At 42.5% G+C, this 19,491-nt stretch overlaps 1 protein-coding gene across 2 annotated transcripts in view; it reads left to right on the top strand.

The window, feature by feature from the left end:
- Positions 1–19,491, top strand: part of LOC119403407 (uncharacterized) — a 714,971-nt gene that overhangs the window by 185,672 nt on the left and 509,808 nt on the right. For both annotated transcript variants that reach the window (XM_037670349.2, XM_037670353.2), the window contains exons 15-16: positions 3,712–3,864; positions 18,836–18,925. In XM_037670349.2, coding sequence (XP_037526277.1) covers positions 3,712–3,864; positions 18,836–18,925 — 243 coding nt within the window. The remainder of the gene's footprint in view (positions 1–3,711; positions 3,865–18,835; positions 18,926–19,491) is intronic.

The following is a 19,491-nucleotide window of genomic DNA, read 5'->3' on the forward strand; positions in this document are numbered from 1 at the left end:
TACGCACATAGCATCTTGCTCCCTTGTCATACCCCGTCCCCCCCATGTTGCTTTCAGCGAGAGACAAAGCACTTAGAGCATGCGAGAAATCCCTGTAACTCCACTTGTATCTGACGGATTCTCAAAATTTTTGCGGCAGTTGATTAGTGAGGTAATAAACTCCGATAGTGAGGTCATTTTATGATTACTTGGAAAAGTATTGCAGGGCCACTTTAATGTGCACTGACATCACACAGTACGCAGGCCTCTAGCATTTCACCTCTATTGAAATGCGAGTGCCACAGCTGGGATCAAGCTTGCAACTTTTGGGTCAGCAGCTGAGCAATGTAACCGCTGTAACACCGAGGCAGGTGGAGGTCAAAGGAGAGAATTTTCTCATCAAGGTTTGAGGGGTGGTTTAGGGCCCCTTTAAACGTAACTACTAATTCTCTTGCTCATATCATGTCTGGTCTGAATAGGCATTGATAAGTAGGTTTATCAGCAGCTGCTTAAATGTATAGGCTGATTCTTCTAAAACTGACCTATTTCATTGGGCTGTAGTTTTGTTACAAAGTATCCGATTTTAGTGTGGTTTGCAGCAAAACGTTCAGGAAACATGAAAATTTAATGGCCGGTCCTATATTTTTATGCAAAATGCTGAAAAAAGATATAAATATGAAATAATGGAAACCGCAAAATGCTATTCAAGGAGGGACGGCTTGCGCCTCTAAAATGTTGTTAAAAACTCTGATTGCTATGAAGCATACCGAATGGGACTAGTAAAGGTTTGTAAAGTTTATAAAGGTTATAAAGGTATATAATCACTTACCCAACAGCAGGTGTTGAAAATGACCACCCTCCTGGTGTAGGCATAACCGAACTCGCTGCTCCATGTTGGCTGCAACACTCCGCAATGTGTCGGCAGTGATGTTTGCAATTTTTCTAATACCTTTTTTTTTTACGTTACCCATAAAAAAACAGAACAAGCCATTAAATTTTCATCCTTCCCGAATCTTTTGCTGCAAACCGCATTAAAATATGATGATTTGTAACAAAACTGCAGCCCAATGAAATAGGTAAGATCTAAAAAAAAATCACCCTGTATAATGAAGGGCTGCAAAACCCACCTGCTAAGTTAAGACTTCTTGCTGGGTTGTGTTTTGATTGGGCTCATGATGGTGCAAATAGAAGCTAACCGGAAGACAAAAGCAGAGGGGAAAAAAAGAGGACAGCAGTTGCATCTTCTCATATACATTCTACATTTGCCGTATTTTGTATTTTAATATAAATTACGGGCTCTAAAATTGCAGAATTTAGTTGCCATAGGAGCTGCATCCTTTAACTCTATATTATGACAAAAATCAAAATGTTTAGCTGCAAGTTTTATAAATGGAATCATTGCCTTGTTCGAAAATGCAGTATGAACTTATACATGAACACTGGAAGGTAAACCTTGAGTGATGAATAACCCAAGCTTAACTTGGGCCTATTGTCAGTTAGGGCACACCATAGTCTTTTTTCTTTTTTGTCGCGTGCTGTCATCACATCTCTTCTTCTTTTTAATTCTTTTACATCCCCTTTCCCCTTCCCACGTGCAGGGTAGCAAACCGGAGGCTTCCTCTGGTTAACCTCCCTGTCTTTCCTTTCTCTCTCTCTCTCTCCATAGTCAAACAAATAGAGAGGCCCAAGTATAACGGCTTGGCAAACTATGACGCTGTAGTGCTTACTGCATACCTGCCAATGCTCCAAAAATTTTCGTAATGTTTATAGATTTTGGCTCTTTTTACAATTGTACAAATGTTGCATCAGGTCTTATAAGAAGTAAATTATGTCCATGAAAAAGTTTTGCTTATCATTTTCTTGTACCCCTTTAGAATCTTCTGATGGTGATGGGACGCAACATGGGTACACGTTTAGGGGTGGCTTATACAGGCATGTTTTTGAAGCTGATGAAATCAGCCGCACCAAAGTACTAAAAAATTTGCTGTTATCTAAGGTTCATCACTATTCACTGTGTCAAGTTTGTAGCTGCTGTTATGCTGCACCTAAGGTTGTACACCCTTTAAAGAGACACTAAAGGCAAATAACAATTTATGTCAGAGTGTCAATGTGTGAGAATGTCTAAAACGTCAATATTATCAACAGCAGTGCTCTACTAATAGAGAAATTAAGGTAAATGTAGGACACGATGTGCACCATGAGTGGGACATTTTAGAAATGATCCCGATGACATCAAGAGTCCCGAGTACAATTAACCGCTAGTAATCAAACTAGCTGTGATAAAAAAAAGAACCTTCCGTGCATCACAAGACATAATAAAATGCTGGTTGTTCATTTCTGTTTGATTCATGGAAAAAAGGACCTCTTGGCGTTACCATGGGGAACGGCGCGAGTGGTTCAAAAGTTCCGTTTTCACCGAGCTGCGCTTCGCTTACGCGGTCGCATCTCAGTGGTAGTTTCGTTGTCGCATACTGCTGCGTGTGCTTGGATCTTTCTATTTTCGTACTGTTGCTACTCTACTGCTGCTGCTGGCCAAGCCAAGCTCCGTTACAGTGAACTAAATAGTTTCGGAGTGGCCCGTGGCTGCATCTTGGCAAGGTTGATGGCCGCTGTTGCGCAAGAAACCGTAGCGTTGGCAGCCGGGCAGTAAAGGCGGGCAATGTTGGGCGTGGCAACTGCAACGTCAGAACGCCCGTTCAGGCGGGTGATTCAAAGTGCGCTAACGCCGTATGAACCACTAAAACGTGATTTTCTTTCAAAATAAGCATTTCCTTGGCACGAAACAAGCACTACGAGGTTTCTGGAACGCTATTTCAACAATCAACGTCGACTTAATAATTGCCTTTAGTGTCCGTTTAATAAAAATGTAGACATCCTTGAAAAAGCATGTACTCAAGGCAAGCATTACAATACAGTCGAACCCACATATATCGAACCCACAAATTATTGTGTATATCAAACAGTTGTAAAACCCCCTTAAGTATTTTTGATATATAAAATATTTTATATACCGAATTACCTATATATAGAATTTTTTATGATCCCCTTCAGGTTCAGTATATCTGGGTTCGACTGTAATGCATGCTACATGCTACCCCTTTCCCCCTGTCTGCCTCACCCCTCAGTGTACATTGCCATAGCCAGTGGAGGGGGGTTCAAACCACCTCCAAAAGTTTTTACAGCATTGTATGTATATATGTATATGCACATACATGTTTGAACGTGCATGGTGCTTGAAACTTCTTTGCAAAAAGACCCTGTGCAGGCATCATGTGGGGGGAACGGAATCACGTAAACATGTGTAATATAGCGTGGCAGAAGAGTAAAATAACAGTCAGGCTAAGAGAATGCGCTGCTGGGCGAGTTGGTGCATTGTCTGAAAATAAAAGCAGAGCGCCCGTCCCTTCTTCTTGTCTCTTGTGTCCCGTCTTTTGCACTCTGCTTTTATTTTCAGACAATGCATATAAGCGTATTGATTCCCACCCCCCACCCCCCTCCATTCCTCTCCTAGGAGTCATGTCTGTGCAATTTTCGAAATTTTAAAGTTCACAAGTTGGCAGATATGCAACTGAAATACAACAAATCATATACTTATGAACAAAGCAGATAAAAAAAAGCTTATCTTTGTGAAGTCCAGGCTGTCATGTGCAGCTGCACAGGCGCATTTCCTATGCATGTTGCTTTCTTTGTGCAGTAAGTTTAGACTGCTCTGTGGCTGGCTCTGGCATGCAGAAAGAACTGAAGAGCTTGGTACGGCAAGGTGTTCCTGCTGCATTCCGGAGCCAAGTCTGGAAGGCGTTGTATACCTGTCGAGTGGCAGACATCATGGAAGACAAGGGCAAGAACTACTACAGCAACTTGTGTTGTCAAGCATCTGAGTCTGAGGTCAGTAGGCATTAGAATAGCCAACCACATGGCAGGAAAGGCTAAAGTAGGCTATAAGGCTGTTTAGCTTTGTCTTTAACAATCGAAACTCTTATTTATTTCTGGTACTTCACAAAATTCACATATGGATAATGCAAGAAATTGAGATGAATCCTTTGGTTAAATAGAATGAAACAACATAATGATGCTGTTATCTGCTCTTCTTTCAAAACTGTTAAAATTTGTTTCACTTGAATTGATCTTTTATATTTCACTGTCATAAATTCAACCTCGGCAGGACTTGAAAAATTGGTTTGACTTATCCCCACACCATTCTTAATTGATAATATGTGCTCCCTAAGGTGATCTTTAACGCAGCGGCCGGTTTGGCCTATGTACAACTTTCCACAGCTCAACGGCATTTCATAAACAACGCCCACCATGCAACGCAGAACTCTCCGGGCATGCTTCTTTTTGCATGAAAGCTTGGCTTTTTGCAAAGAAATGCAGGCCCAAAGCTCCGAGAGCTTGTTGGGTGCCAAAAAAACCCACTGGAATGTCATGCCTGTTTGCAACTTTTTTCAAATTGTGGGCAAACTTGTGCATGTAAAGCAGAACCAGTGGTCTCTTTTTCTGCACGGCCTTGGGCTGCCTGCTGCATCCTTTAAGCTTCCGGAGCAGAGATTCGGACACACTGGTTAAGACCGCTGAAGGGAAGCTGGCTGCAACCAGCCTTGAAACCGGCATTTGAAACTGTCGTTCATGGTGTGCTCGCTCGACTTCAATAATGCGGACACACTGATTTTTTGAGTAGCAGAAGTGGTTTTGGTTATGCCTTCAGTATCGATGTCAAGGATTTATTTTATTCTGTGCCTCACGATGAACTTCTTCCTTGCGTTACAGAATGTATTGATGGCAATGGTAGCACTGACTTTATGAACTCTTGTGGTTTATCAATTGACAGTTTCTGGACTCTGCTTGAATTTTGCTTGAGTAGCATAATGATTCGATCTGTGTACAGTGCAAAGGCATTTCCATTGGTTCATGTGTAGCTCCTGTTCTATGCAACATCTTTCTCTCATCTGTTGACCAGGCACTTGCTAGAAACGTCGATCCGTATATTTGTCCCATAGTTTTTAGATATGTTGACGATTTTCTTGTATTTCTAAACACCTCTAACTCCTTGACTGCTTGTGACGTTGCAAAAAATGGTTCATCAGTGTTTACACAGCATGGTAAATGCTTGACGTATGCTCATGAGCTATCTCAAAACAATCATTTGCGGTTTTTAGACATTAACCTGTTACTAAACGCTACACATTCGTGCTGGATGTACAGCCCCCATGCCCTAAGAGCCTCCTGCCTTACGAATCTGCTTACTCGAAAACTATGAAAAGAGCCATTGCGACAATGTGTCTCTGGTCTGTGTTGTTGAAGTCGTGCAAGCACACAATGGACGACAGTTTTCAGGTACAGATTTCAAGGCTGGTTGCAGCCGGCTTCCTTTCGAGATTCGGACCATTGTGTCCGAATCTCTGCTTCGGAACCTTAAAGAATGCAGCAGGCAGCCCGAGGCCGTGCAGAAAAAGAGACCTCTGGTTCTGCCTTACATCCATAAGATTGCCCACAATTTGAAAAAAGTTGCAAACAGGCATGATGTTCCAGTAGTTTACTCGGCACCCAACAAGCTCTCGAAGCTTTGTGCCCGCATTTCTTCGCAAAAAAGCAAGCTTTCAGGCGAAAAAAAGCACACCCGGCCAGTTCTGTGTTGCATGGGGGTCGTTGTTTGTGAAATTCCATTGAGCTGTGGCAAGTCGTACATAGGCCAAACCGGCCGCTGCATTAATGATTGCCTTAGGGAGCATATATTATCGTTTAAGAATAGTATGGGTTCACACCTGCCATTCCATTGTGCTTCGTGAGGCTGTGCACCACTGTTTGAAGAAACTCGTGTGATAGGAAGAAGCAGTGAAACGTTAATACGGGAATTACTTGGGGCATATGACATACAGAAGAAGGGGGATGGATGTGTCAGTGTTCCTTCGAGCTCTTTGTACAAGAGTGAATACTTATTTTTAGATAACGCTGTGCGATAGTTTTTTTTAAAGTGCTATGTGATAGTTTGCTTGTACTGTGCCCTCTCTTTGTGTGCATATCTGGAAATATATATAATTTGGGTGATGTGTAGAAAATAAACTAGCTGAAAGTCTGGTGCCCTAGTCTGTCTTCTCTCGTTTTTTTCTTTCTCGTCTCAGTTGCGCCACAAATATTTCGTTAAACCCAAAGTGGCCATATTAATTAAGAACTTTTTTCTCAAGGCTCCTGTGTTAATTTGGACTGTTAAACCCCTTTACTCAGTCAATGATTGGTCAATCTATCTAGTTGGATCAAATTAGTCATCCAGTTTAAGGGCACAGGGTAGGCCTTATACCTCCAATGGATTTTAGGGCTTCTTTAAGACCCATTTTCTCGGGAACTACTCCATGTAAAGAGTTCGGGTTTGTTTAATTTTATTCCTCGATCTCTCTTCTTGCAGTTAAACTAGAATTAGAATTGTATTTCTAGTGTTGACATTTTTGCAATTTTTTAAGCAAATCAGGTAGTTTTTGTCATTATTTTTTAAATAAGACTGCCAAAAAAATGAAAACTATCATGCCTACTTACACCATTCTAGTTCAGTAGCTTCATATTGATGTTTCGTTTATTCTGGTTAAAAATCAGCCTTCTACTTTTTTAAGTTGTTTTGATAATGGGGCAAATGTAACAAAAAAGTTTATTATTTTTCGAGATATTGTGAGTTAAAGAGGAAAAACAAGTTTATTTCATGTTTTCTTCAAAAAGAAGATGTGCTGAACAATTTAATTAATAGCAATGTGCCATATACTCATCACACGAATGAGCGTTTCGCTCCTTTTCTTGTTTTCTTGGTTTCCTGGCTTGTTTTGTCATATTGCCACGCCCGCTTGTTGTTTTATTTTGATGTATTCGTGTTTGACCAGCAAGGACGATTAGCAACGCTCAACGCTGACCGCGCCGCAGTGTTCGAGAAGCTTCGCGATTGTAGTGGATCACTTTGTTAAGATTGCGTGCAGGACGCGAATAGCCTAGATTATTCCAGAGCTTGTGCGACCACCAGTGATAAGACTGGAAAGTTCGATGCGTGATGTATAAAAGACAGTGCGTCCCAGCCATGAGCAGTTTTATCGACGGCCGACGCCCAGTTCGCCGCTATCAGTGTACAACAGAGTGTATTGCTGTTGTTTGACTTTCATTTCCCGGCCACAAGTTCGGCCAAATAAAGAGTTTCATCTCGAACACGTCGGCTGTTGTCTTCGTCGACGTCACGACCCCGTGACGATATCTTCTGTGTCTCTGTTGGCCAAATACTGTCGATGGCAGTCGATCTCACCCAACCATATCTCATTGTTGCGCCTCGGTGATATGCCAAACCGCGTTGAGAAAGATTGCTCGGGCCATGCATGCCTTTTTGAAAGTTCGAACGGTTTCAAAGGTGGCAGTTCTGAGGGTTGCCATTCCAAGGGACACGACCCATTGTGTTCTCTACAAGTGCCACAGTTCCTCCGCATTCTGTGCACGCAGTTACTCGTAATCCCAGTTTGTAGAAGATCCACATAAATCAAAGCGTAGCCATTGTCACTATAGGTGACATTTTGTCCTTGCGGCGACGCGGAATGAGGACAAAGCTTACGTGATGAAGCGCTCGCACGAGTGCTCCCGGTCTCGTTTCTGTTAGTAGCCAAAGCGTGTTGATTTCCAATTATACTGCAGTTTCTAAACAGTTTCTTTGATTTGTCAACACGAGAATATCTTTTACCGCCGCAACAAAATCAACAAAGACACAACTAAACTAAAAATAAATGCACATAACCCCGTCTCTATGCTGGTTTCACACACACAAGGCAAGTGGACTCGGTAAATGCCACGCGTGTTAAAATAAAACTGCACCATGTGCCTTTAAGTAGCCGGAATGCCTTTTTATAAACCTGCTAAGCTCAGAGAACTACCAGTTTCAATTTTTCAAAAGTTTACTTGAGGCAGAAAGCTCAGGTTGTGCACGGTCTGAGAAAAGGGGGCTTGGCTGCTCGTCAGTTGGTCTTGAAAACCTGGTTCTTTTGGCTCAATTAAAATGTGCAAAATTGTGTGGGGCCTTATCATTCCACACAAGCAAAAAACCAAATTTCAATTTTTTTTCTTAATTTTGCCCTACCTCGTGTCCTTAAGGAATTACTTGAACTGATACAGCTGCACAGTGTTCCTATAATGCTTCTTTTTCTTGAAGTGATTCTGTGACGTGTCACCCAAACCAAGTAGGGCCTCTTATTAGGAAAAGACATACATGGCTATGCCAGAATATGCCTAAACATAGCAAAGAAAGTGCTAATGTTCAAGTGACATTATCATCATCATCCTGACTACCGTATTTTTTCGAATGTAGGTTGACCTTTCTTTTTTTTTAGGAAACGTTACCCATAATTAGGTATCGACCTTTATTAGTGACCAACGTCACGCTATCTATATTCACGATCAAAGACAGCAAAAGTACCGAGGTAACAGTTTCACTGTCACGCCTGCCACAATTCTCAAACAGCATCAGCTACACTAGTACATTACATATGTGTATTTGCAGTGAATTTATAGGGCCTACACCACAAAAATAAAGAAGGAAAAATAGCATCGCGAGCTCTAATCAAAGCGATGGCAGGTCGCCGTGAATGTTGCCTTCAGTTCAGACTCGGCCGCCGTAGCTGCACACACTGGCACACTCAGCCACAATCTTTTGTTGACGAATAAAATTATGGAAATGAGAATGGCATCATTCACAGAAGCATAATCACTGTATGTGATTTCATTGTTGCCAGCAGTCAGAGGCGTTAAATAACTAAACACACGCAGTACACTTGCACGACGACTCACAAACACTAGAAACGCAAAGACAGCCTGATGATACCGCAGGAAGCATAGATGCACCTCCGATGATGATGAGCCCACGCTAGCGTGATAGCTCTGGACAACAAATGCGAATTTTGAAGACATTATTATTGCTATGTGCGTTAAATACGTCATATGTACCATCTTCGAATAGAAAATACAGATCTCAAAGGCCATGTGTTTGCTCGCGGGAATCTGAGGCGTCATGGGTTTCTCAAAATTTATGGGTCGAAATATATTCAAATATGTTGTTTTATTTCTCAGAAAGTGCAATATATGAGGTCGACCTATATTCTTACTTAACCTATTTTCATGTAAATACGGTGTGCCCACTTCAGGTCAAGGGCCTTTCCCGTGTTTCTCCAATTAAACCAGTTCTGTGCTAACTGCAGCCACATTATCCCCGTAAACTTATTAATCTCATCTACCCACCTAACTTTCTGCTGCACCCTACCACGCTTTCCTTCTCTTGGGATGCAGTTCATTACTCTTAATGACCAATTGTTACATTGCCTTCTCACTGCATGCCCTGTCCATGTCCATTTCTTTATCTTGATTTTGACTAAGGTGTCATTAACATGCATTTGGTTCCTGACCCACTCTGCAACGTTACACCTATCATTTTCCTTTCATGGCTCGCTGCGTCATCCCTAATTTAAATAGAACCCTTTTCTTAAGCCTCCAGGTTTTCGCCTTGTAGGTAAGTACCCAAAAGATGCAACTGTTATATGTACAGTCCTTCTTGAGGGATACTGGTAAACTACCATTCATGATCTGGGAATACCTACCAAAAGCTCTCCACACCATTATTGATCTAGTTACTTCAGCCTCATGGTTCGGATATGCGGTCACTATGTGCCCTGGGTATAAGTATTTACCGCTTCAAGTGACTCGCTACCGATCACGAACTGCTGTTGTCTCCCGAGACTGTTGAACCGAGACTGTTGTTGTCTGAGACTTTAGTTTTCTGCATATTAGTTTTCAGACTCACTATCAGGGTTGCCAGGTGAAAAAGGCAAACAATAGCCAATTTCACTGTAATTTGTCAAATCCTTGACATCCCCTTTCTTATGGATTAAGATTATGGTAGCATTCTTCCAACAGTGCAGTTCACTCTCAGTCCAGTGGTGTTGTGTATACAGCGTGGCCAGTTTCTCTAGAACAATCTGTGCACCGCCCTTCAACAGATCTGCTGTTATCTGATCCTCACCAGCTGCTTTGCTCCTTTGCATCCCTTACAAGGCTTACTTTACTTCCTGTGATGTTACTCATGGCAGAGCTGATTCCTCTGGACTACCACTTCTTCCATTATTGTTCTGGTTGTCCCTGCTACTGTAGAAATCTCTGTAGAGCTCTTCGACTACTTTAACTCTCTTATCCATATTGGTAGTGACATTGCTTTTCTTGTCTCTTAGTGTATATATCTGGTTTTTACTTGTGCCTAGTTTTCTCTTCATTGCTTATAGGCTTCCTCTGTTCTTGGGAGCATGTTCACTTCTCTCTATATTATACCTTCTTATGCTGGCTACTTTTTACTTGCTGATTAACTTTGAAAACTCTGCCAGTTGTATTTTGTCTGTCGGGCTTTCGTGTTCAACTGAGCAAATATCTGCCAAAACCTACATAATATACTTCCATAGTTTTACAGCTAGCATTTTTTTCTTGAGACTGCTGTTTTTCTTTTCTGCAAATGTAAATTTAATTTTTAAACTGGATCTGTGTTGTTACATGGAAAGTCTTTTGACTTTAGTGACAAAAAGCCCATGCTTGTTCCGTCAGGTGCATATTGTCATGGAGATCACGAGTACATGAGAGAGAAAAAAGATGTTTATTATAATGTTTACAAGCTGTTGTTACCACAGAATGGCTGACAGCACCTCACGTGGCATGTCACCTTCTTTCTTTTTGCACTGAAAGGGGGTGCTTTAATAGTGTACTCACGCGCAATGCCTCGTAACATCACCCCCAGTGGACTGAGTGCTGTCACGGTGCCTCCTAAAATCACAGCGTAGTAGGGCTTTAGTCTCAACACGTAGACAACATTAGTAGCAGGCGGTAGCGGGAGGAGATGGGTGAGGTTGGAGTGGAGTGATGCGGTAGTCAACGTCATTGAGTTTGCGGAGAACTTTGTAGCATCTTGTGTAGCAAGGGAGAAGCTCCTCGCAAAAGCCTTTGGGTTGAGACAGCATTCAGAGTGGGACCAGAGATTCAGGAGGGTAGCCTAATTCGCGGTGCTGGTTATCATAGTGCTCTTTCTGGAAAGCCTGTGATGCACAGAGCCTAGTGTGAGCGACCTAGCGAGCCATTTGGGCTCGAGAAACAACGTCCAGAGCATTTGGAGTTGGTACAGAGAGATCAGAAGGAAGGAGCATCTTGAATGGCAATGCAGGGCTGTGGCCGTACAGAAAAAAGAACGGTGAATGGCTGGTAGTGTCATGCTGGGATGAATTGTGCACGAAAGTAATGCAGAGGAGTGTGACGTCTCAATCACGATTATAAGCAGAGACGCACATAGACAGGACACATGTGAGAGTTTGGTAGAACCTCTCAGTAATACTGTTAGGCTGTGGATGGTAAGCTGTCGTAAGCTGATGTTCATTAGAGCAGCTATGAAGGATTTCGTCAATGACCTTTGTGAGGAAACAGTGGCCACGATCCATAAGAAGCTGGCATGGAGCTCCATGTTGAAGAATGCCACCATTGTGCAGAAAGTCTGCAACGTCTGTAGTGTGGCTACTTGGCATGGTGCACGTCACGTGATAGCATATCTCGTCGCTTAGTCAGTTGCAATGGCAATCCATTTGTTGCCAGATACGAACGTAGGGAAAGGTCCGAGCAAGTCATGGCTGACGTGAAAGAATGGCTCCGGTGGAATGTTGACAGGTTTAAGCAGGTCAGGCTGTGGAAGAGCAGGACGTTTGAAGCACTGACAGCACTCGCAGACAGCAACATATCAGTGCACAGAACAATAAAAGCCAGGCCAAAAGAATCGGTGTCGCACACGGTCGCAAATGCGTGAAACACTCAGGTGTCCCGCAGTCAGAGCATGATGTAGATATCTAAGAATGGTGGTATGCATGTGTCGGGGAATAACTAGCAAAAATTCTGGACCATCAGGTTTCATGTTTCAGCGATATCGAACTTCATTGTGTAGGACGTGTGGAGAGAAGGGTTGGAACGTCCAGAATAGAGTTGTTGAATGGTGAGCTTTAAGGTTTAATCCTGATGCTATTCGGTGCCGATGTCATGCAAATAAGATATGGTGAGTACACAATGATCATTTGCCATGGTCATCGAGGCTAGCAGGGTCTACCAGACTAGTGACCTTGAGGCGATGGGGAGCAGCTGTGCATCGATGTTGTATGGCTCAAAAGGCTGGAAATGATGGTAATTGTCGACGTGGCTAGCGGTGGCATACTGGGTCCTTAATGGCAAAGACCAACAGTTGTTACGATGGCGTGTGATGTGACCTGTTTGGTGGCAGCTAAAAAAAAATCGGCCGATCATCTGCCACCTGCCATTCAGCCGGATTACGAGAGTGGATAAAATCGTTGTTCCTGGAGCAGTGATCCTGGTTGAGGCGGCGACCTAGAGCAAAATTAATTTTTCTGAGAATGAGCAGCGGCGCAGACAGTCAAGCGCAAATTGCCGAGTCATTCCTTTACACAATAGACTGCACTAGGGAAACTGAGGGCACATGAAAATTGCCGTGATTGTTTTTAAGAAGAACAGGAGTAATTGCTTCAGTCTGTCTTTGCATGAAGATGTTGCAGTGGTGTTTGGTAGCCGAGCGAATGACTTCGCAATACGCCAGCTTTTGGCTTACCTTAAATGCCAGTATTCCTCAATGATATTGTTTGCATTCGCACAATTTCGGCACAATAATAGGTTGAATGTATCGTCCGCTATTCTCTTTAGCATGTGACCAACCTTGTGCGACTCCGCCATGTCACTGTTGACTTTACATGAAAGAGCCAACATGTCCTGAGTGTAGTATATGGTTCAGTACACATCTGAGCACACATGGGTAGTTCTTTCTTTGCGGCTGTGTCCCTCATAATCACATCGCGGTTTTGGGACATTAAACCCCAGCAATTATTATTATTATTATTCTTTGCGGCGGCCTTTTTGCCCATGGGTATCCCAAAACAAGTCACAAAGAGTTGTTTACAAGTGTCCCAACTCTCAATTTCCTCCTCATGTCTCTGGAGCCATACCTTTGCCGTGTGTTTTAGATAAGAGAGCATGTTCGCCAGCATGAGTGCGGGGTTCCCAACAACTGATCTCACTGGTGCATTGATAATCAGCAATCCAATCGTTTACGTCAACTTCATCCATAGTACCTGGGCCTTTCGGATGCATAATGATGATCTTTGATGTTGACATGGCCAAGGCAGGCATCGTAGCAGCTGGTGCAGGCGTGGTAGTGGCCTCGTCTGCCATCACGGAGATTCCGAGTTGACAACCCTTGCAGAGCTCTGTTGCACAGCGTTTCTTGTATCCTGCACCTCCACCAAATTATCACAGAGATCATGAGTACATGTGAGACAGAAGCTTGATATTACAATATTTACAAGTCTGTTACCACAGAAAGGCTGACAGCATCTTGCGGGGCATGTCACCTTCTTCTCTTTCTTTGCATTGTAAGGTGGTCCTTTAACACCATGTTCATGCACAATGCCTTGTAGCAATATCGTGTTCATTGTTCTGTTTTTTAGGCTTGCAAGAGGCATTAATACCAAAATAATGGTTTGCTCGTGTCATTGGGAAATTAAACTGACATTCATTGCAAGCTAAAAATATGCCCGAATTTCCAAAAACCCTGAGAAAGACCTGAACTCAATCTAGCACTGTGCTGAGGGCATTAAGGATGAAAAGTTCATACCAAAATCATTCATAGATTTATTTATTTATTTATGTAAATACTACTTTCTAGGCCCGAAGGTGCTACAGAAAAGAGTGGTACATATTAATAAGGACATATGTGCGTAGCGGTAAAATTTTATTCATTGTCTTAGTGTTCACAGCTACACCGAGGCCTGTGTTGCTCATAATAGAGGCAATGAATGCAGGCAAACAATTTTTGTCCATATTTGTTCTATAAACTAAGGAATCCTAATGCAACTTTGTATGGCTATGATCAAAAGGGGATCACATGTATGATGAGTGCTTTAAAGGGAAGCTGAATCACTTTAAAAAAAATTATGTTGGAGTGGGTAATCACAGTTTGATCCCTGCTGAATTCAAAAACCGATGTGAGAGTTGTCAAAAGTCAACGCAACTGGCATTTTTTGGCAAAAAACTGCGGCTGTAGCCATGGAGCTTCTTCAGGTGCTGAGCAAATGTGGTGACGTCATCTTCGGTGTGCCGCGTCATCTGCAACAGCAGGTCTGTCAGAGCGTGGCCTCTGCGATTAGCTCTGGCAACGCACACAGCCAGAGCTATTCACGGAAGACCACGGTAAAAGATACAAGAGACACTTGTTCACATTGCGCTCAGCTGTTTTTCGTTATGGCAGATATTGCAGTACAGCTGCAGAACTTTCAGCGTCTCTGTACTCTGTACTTACTTGAGCCTTGGTAAATAAATAGTGCTCTTGCAGTGAGTTCGTATCAGTGAGCGGCGGGTACCTTCCATCAGAGTGCAGCGTGGCTCCGCCAAGGGTTTCGAAAATGACATAGTTCCGGTTAGTTCTTTCCACGCCCATGCTTTTGGTGTGTTTGCGGGGGTGGAGCAAGACAAACTTTTCTGTGCATATTTTAAAGCTCCTGCTGCAACAACCGCGAAAAAAATTATGAAACCGCTGGCAATAATGTCGGTCCTTGTTAACCACAAAGTTTTACCAAATTCTAAAACCACTTCAGCTTCCCTTTAAAGGCCAACTCCGACGATTTTTTGGCCATTTCAAAGTAATGGTGCTTTTATGTTCCTGAGACGCTCCTGTCACGGGCCCGATAGCAGAAACACTCGGCAAATTGGAGAATAATTTTAAATAAGCAAAAAAGCGCAACACTGAAACCGAAACCCAACCGAGCATACTGTCTTCGCGTGACGTATAAGTGGGGACAAAACCGGAAATCGTGCAAGGCATGCCGGTCCCGTCAGCGTGTAGTATGAAAGCTGCGAAAGTGGCGAAGAGCAGACGCTCAGTTGAAAGGTGACTCCGTCGGAAATCTTGTGTGTGACTGACCATGTCACGTGCACAAGCTGAGCTGTCGGAAAATGACAGCTGCAATTCCGACGCATTTGGAGGCCAACTATTATGGCCATTCCTCTTCGATGAAGTGGAACACACAGCTCTTTGCTTGCCTGGTTGCGCATTCCACCGCCAGATGGCACCACCTGTCCAGGCAGCTCAAGTTTGTGGGGCCGTGATTGGGTAAAATGCTATCGCTAAGAAGTTCGCAGACTAACTAAAGCTTCTTAATATTGCTATGGGAAGAGTGCATAAGTTTGACAATAACGGCGTTCAACATCGCGTTGGTACGGCCGAAGGAATTTAATATAAGCCAAGTATGAGCCACCTTTCACACCATTAGGTGACGTTGTTTCGCACGATGCGTAGCTTACCGCATACCGATAGGTCCGGTCACGGTGCACCCTGTATATGCTACGGAAAGTGTTTGCGTGGTGTTCACACATGTGCATTCTTTAGCCGGTACGGTATTACCGTACTTTCCGTGCGGTAAACCGGCATTGCTAGCTAAAACACTCTAATATAGAGACGCAGGGTAATCGTTAGGTGCGAGTGTTTCGTGACTGCCAACGGGGAATCGTGTGCAGCCCACAACGCGACACCACTTGCCACCCATCGCACGCATTACCACAAGGAACTGAAATTCACACGCCCAGCCAACGAAGCGCTCGCCAAACTCTCGCGATTGTTGCCTTGTGGATAGCAGACGCTCTAGGGGCCCCTCGGGTCTGTCACTTCCGCTTAACAAAAATGACGTCACGCACACAATGTTGCCAATAATTCTGGGAAGTGAGGTGGGGAGAGTCGGGGCAATCAATAAAATTAATTTGCAATGAATCTGCGTATGTCTCCAGCTTGTAATTTGGCGTAAATAACGGGAACGTGAAAAGGAACGTACCCAGCGAATTTTATTGAGATCCATGGACCTCGAAAAATCGCCGGAGTTGGCCTTTAAAGGCTGTTTATTTATACCCTTTTTACACAGCACGTGTAATGTATAATTCGTGATAAATGACATTCATGCCAAATGGCTTTGCAGTCTTGCATTCCTGGTCTACATGGGTCTACAAAATGGCATTCGCAATCGATATCGATGTTTGTCATCAATTCAATGTGCTTTTTGCTTCTTATTGCTCTTTGTTAACGAAACTGCACTGTTTGCTTCCATCGTTGGTAGATAGACATATCGTGCAAAATTTCAACCTTGCTACCGAAACAACATGAAAAAAAAATTAAAAAAGAAGAGAGAACAGATGAAAATTTGTAAACATTGCCAACAGGAGGCAGCATCAAGTCGGTGTCTTGGAAAAACAGTATAGTTGCACAAATTGCTTCAACTGTCACGCGGTGCATATAAAATTTATCAAAAAGTTAACGACAGCGATTAATAAGAACCTTAGTATTGATTACATTTTGTTTTAAATGATTGATTTTTAAATTTTTTGCCAAGCTCCTGACATCAAGATTACACATCTCCCATGTGCATGAGTTCAGAACAAAACCAGAAAAAAAATTTCAGCTGCTTGAACTATAAAGAGAACAGTTTTGTTTGGTCTTGTATGCTTATTGTAATGAAGGCACAAACTTGTGACAGAAAAGTTAGCTTAGTAGTTATGCTATTTAAAAATTGTGTTGACTGTTTTGGATTTTGTTTATATGTGAAAAAAGAAATGGTGTATTGGCATTTAAACCAGCCAGCATTGAAAAGGAGGGTAGTGCATCAAATATGTACTATAGACATTTGAGGCATCAGAGATCTTTCAATAAATGATGCAACCATCAGCATACTTATACAGCCTAGGCCCCAACTGTTATCTATAGTTTAATCAGCAGTGGTGATTAGTGATCCTGAAAGGTCTGCCTTGCAAAGTAATGGTGTCAATAGCTTCCATTAGCTAATGCTATGTTATGCTAACACAAGTGACACATCAACAAGATGTACCTCCTGTAGTAGTGCTTACGACTACCGAGTTTTTTGTTTAACTAACTTTCTTTTTTATTAGAGTCCATCCTAACAATTTTTACCAGTGGTTATTTGAATTTTTTTCTCCTTAGCAACCACATCACAGTACAGGGAGCCATGCTGTGCTCGGCAAATCACTTCTTTTATATGTCAGTTGGTTCTCATTAATGTTGTGTCTCACAAAGAAAACGAGCCCTTAAATTCCCCTTCTTTTGTTTATTCATTGCGAGGGTCGCATTCTGGCAGAGTTGATGCCTTCAGGTAGTATGCGTGGGATTATTTTTCAGCTGCCAGCTTGTAAAAAAGCTCATGTGCTTCGTGACGCCAGCAGGCAAAAAAAAAAAAGAGTGCTTCACACTCTCCGTCATGGCTGCAAGCGGCGCTGACCTACACTCCCAGGCTTAAATGCACAAATATACCCGATAAAGTGCACAGGAGGACGACTGCTGCCGTAGCTCAATTGGTAAAGCATTGGACGCGTTATATGAAGTTTGTAAGTTTGGTCCCATCGATCGCCAAGTTCTATTTTCATCCACTTTAATTTCTTCACATTTATATCGTAATTACTACAAATAATGTTTCCTATACTTTCCTTGGGTTTGATTGTCTGTTGGTTTTCATTAATGTTGTGTCTAACAAAGAAAAATGAGCCCTTAAATTGCCTCTTGGTTATGGGCCCGGAAAGACAATGATGAAGGGAAGAAGGTACACACAAGTACAAGCCACAAAAGTATGGCTGTTTTTGCGCAAGGAAATATAGAGGGAAGGGGTCCACACACACTGGCGCTACTCACAACAAAAACGTTTATTTCAATCACCAAGCTGACTAATATGCCTATTTTTGCACACGACATCCACGTGACCACTGCAGAAAACATGAAAAAGCCAACAACACAATCAACAGCAGGAAAGGGCTGAAAACTTCCTACGACAAAATTGAACGAAAGAAAATCGCAGGCAAATTTAACACTCGTGTTCCATTTTCCGCCCCATATAATTATACTGGGTAACTTGTGGAAGAAAACTAATCCCGATAAGAAGGTTAGTGTACCTAATATGCCTGAAGTAGCACAGTAAGCCATTTGTTTCATGCAAAACATGCGTCATATACCGGATTTCTTTGTCTTGCGGCCGGTTTTACATTGGGCAGACCGGCCGCTGCCTCAATGATAGGCTCAGAGAGCACAGCAACGAAGTGGGCAAATTGCCCCCTGACAGGTTTTGGGGCTACACTGCGATAAATGCACGTGCTGACCCAATTTTGAAAAGACTGTTGTAGTGGGCATGAGTAAGTCTGAAATCACTAGATTAGTAATCGAAGCTGAACAGATAGACTATTTTGGCGAAAGTTTTGTTAGCAAAGCATCACTGCTGTTGAGTAAAGAGGAATTGGACTACTTGTGCATGTGCTAAGGCTTGTCTTGTTGCCGGCTATCCAGAAGCGTTCAATTTCATCGTAGGAAGTTTTCAAGAAGCATGACAGACTAATAAGCCCACATCACTACCCTCCTCAGTCTTAAATTGCCCTTGTTTTGTTCTTTTGTAGTGTGTGTTTTAAGCAGAACATTTGAGTGATTATTGATTTACTAATCATTGAAAACGGCATCACAGAAATGAGGTCACAGACTTTTTCAGCAACAGGTGTAGAGTCGGGACTCCTGTATTCACAATATAGCTGTGTTTACAATTTCATATGTGCTGTTGTAGACACGGACGTTCTGAACACTGTATGTAGCTTGCACACTTTACAAACAAGAGCCTAAAGGTTATCTGTAATGCAAATAAATAAGCAGCAGTGATCCTAGCAGACATGCTTAACTAAACAAATTGTTTTATTCTGGTATGCACATGTGTTTTCATGATGGGTATATGCTTGCTTTTAGGTGGTGTCTCAGAACAAGCGGCAGATATCCCTTGACCTCTTGCGCACGCTGCCAAATAATGTTAGATTCAGCAGCCCTGATGCTGATGGGGTAAGTCACACTCTATAGTGCTTTATTTATTTATTAGTGCTGTTAGCCCTTGTTAGACCAATACAGGGTGTATGGAATGCAAAAATTTCAAAGAGGGCAACGTAAATACGTGCAGCTAGATACACCTTAGTAGTATACGTGAAAACAAACACCTCATTAAGAAGAAAGAAAAGAATAATATGGTCACCAATCATGAACATTCCATGCACTACATGAACGAACAGTCATGTGTCAGTTGCTACAGTACTCTATGAAAAGCAGGTTCTAAAAGGGTACTCAGACATGCAAAAAAACAATCACTCACAAAGTTCCCTTGAAAAGCATGTAACAATTTATATGTTAATGTGAATGAATCAATAGGCGAGTAGCTATGGGAAAAAAATATCACAGTTTCTTCGCAAGGGTGAAACAGTGAATGTGATAGCAACAGATTGGAATGTTATGCGAAGTAAGGCTAACCGCTAACTTCTTTAGCACGCTACCTGGCATAACTCAACAAAATGCTAGTGTAAGAAAAAGGGGACACTGCAGCAAGCGAAACAACCTTCGTGCTGTATCACTTCAAC

The sequence above is a fragment of the Rhipicephalus sanguineus genome, chromosome 1 (assembly GCF_013339695.2).
Source record: "Rhipicephalus sanguineus isolate Rsan-2018 chromosome 1, BIME_Rsan_1.4, whole genome shotgun sequence".
Lineage (NCBI taxonomy): Eukaryota > Metazoa > Arthropoda > Arachnida > Ixodida > Ixodidae > Rhipicephalus > Rhipicephalus sanguineus.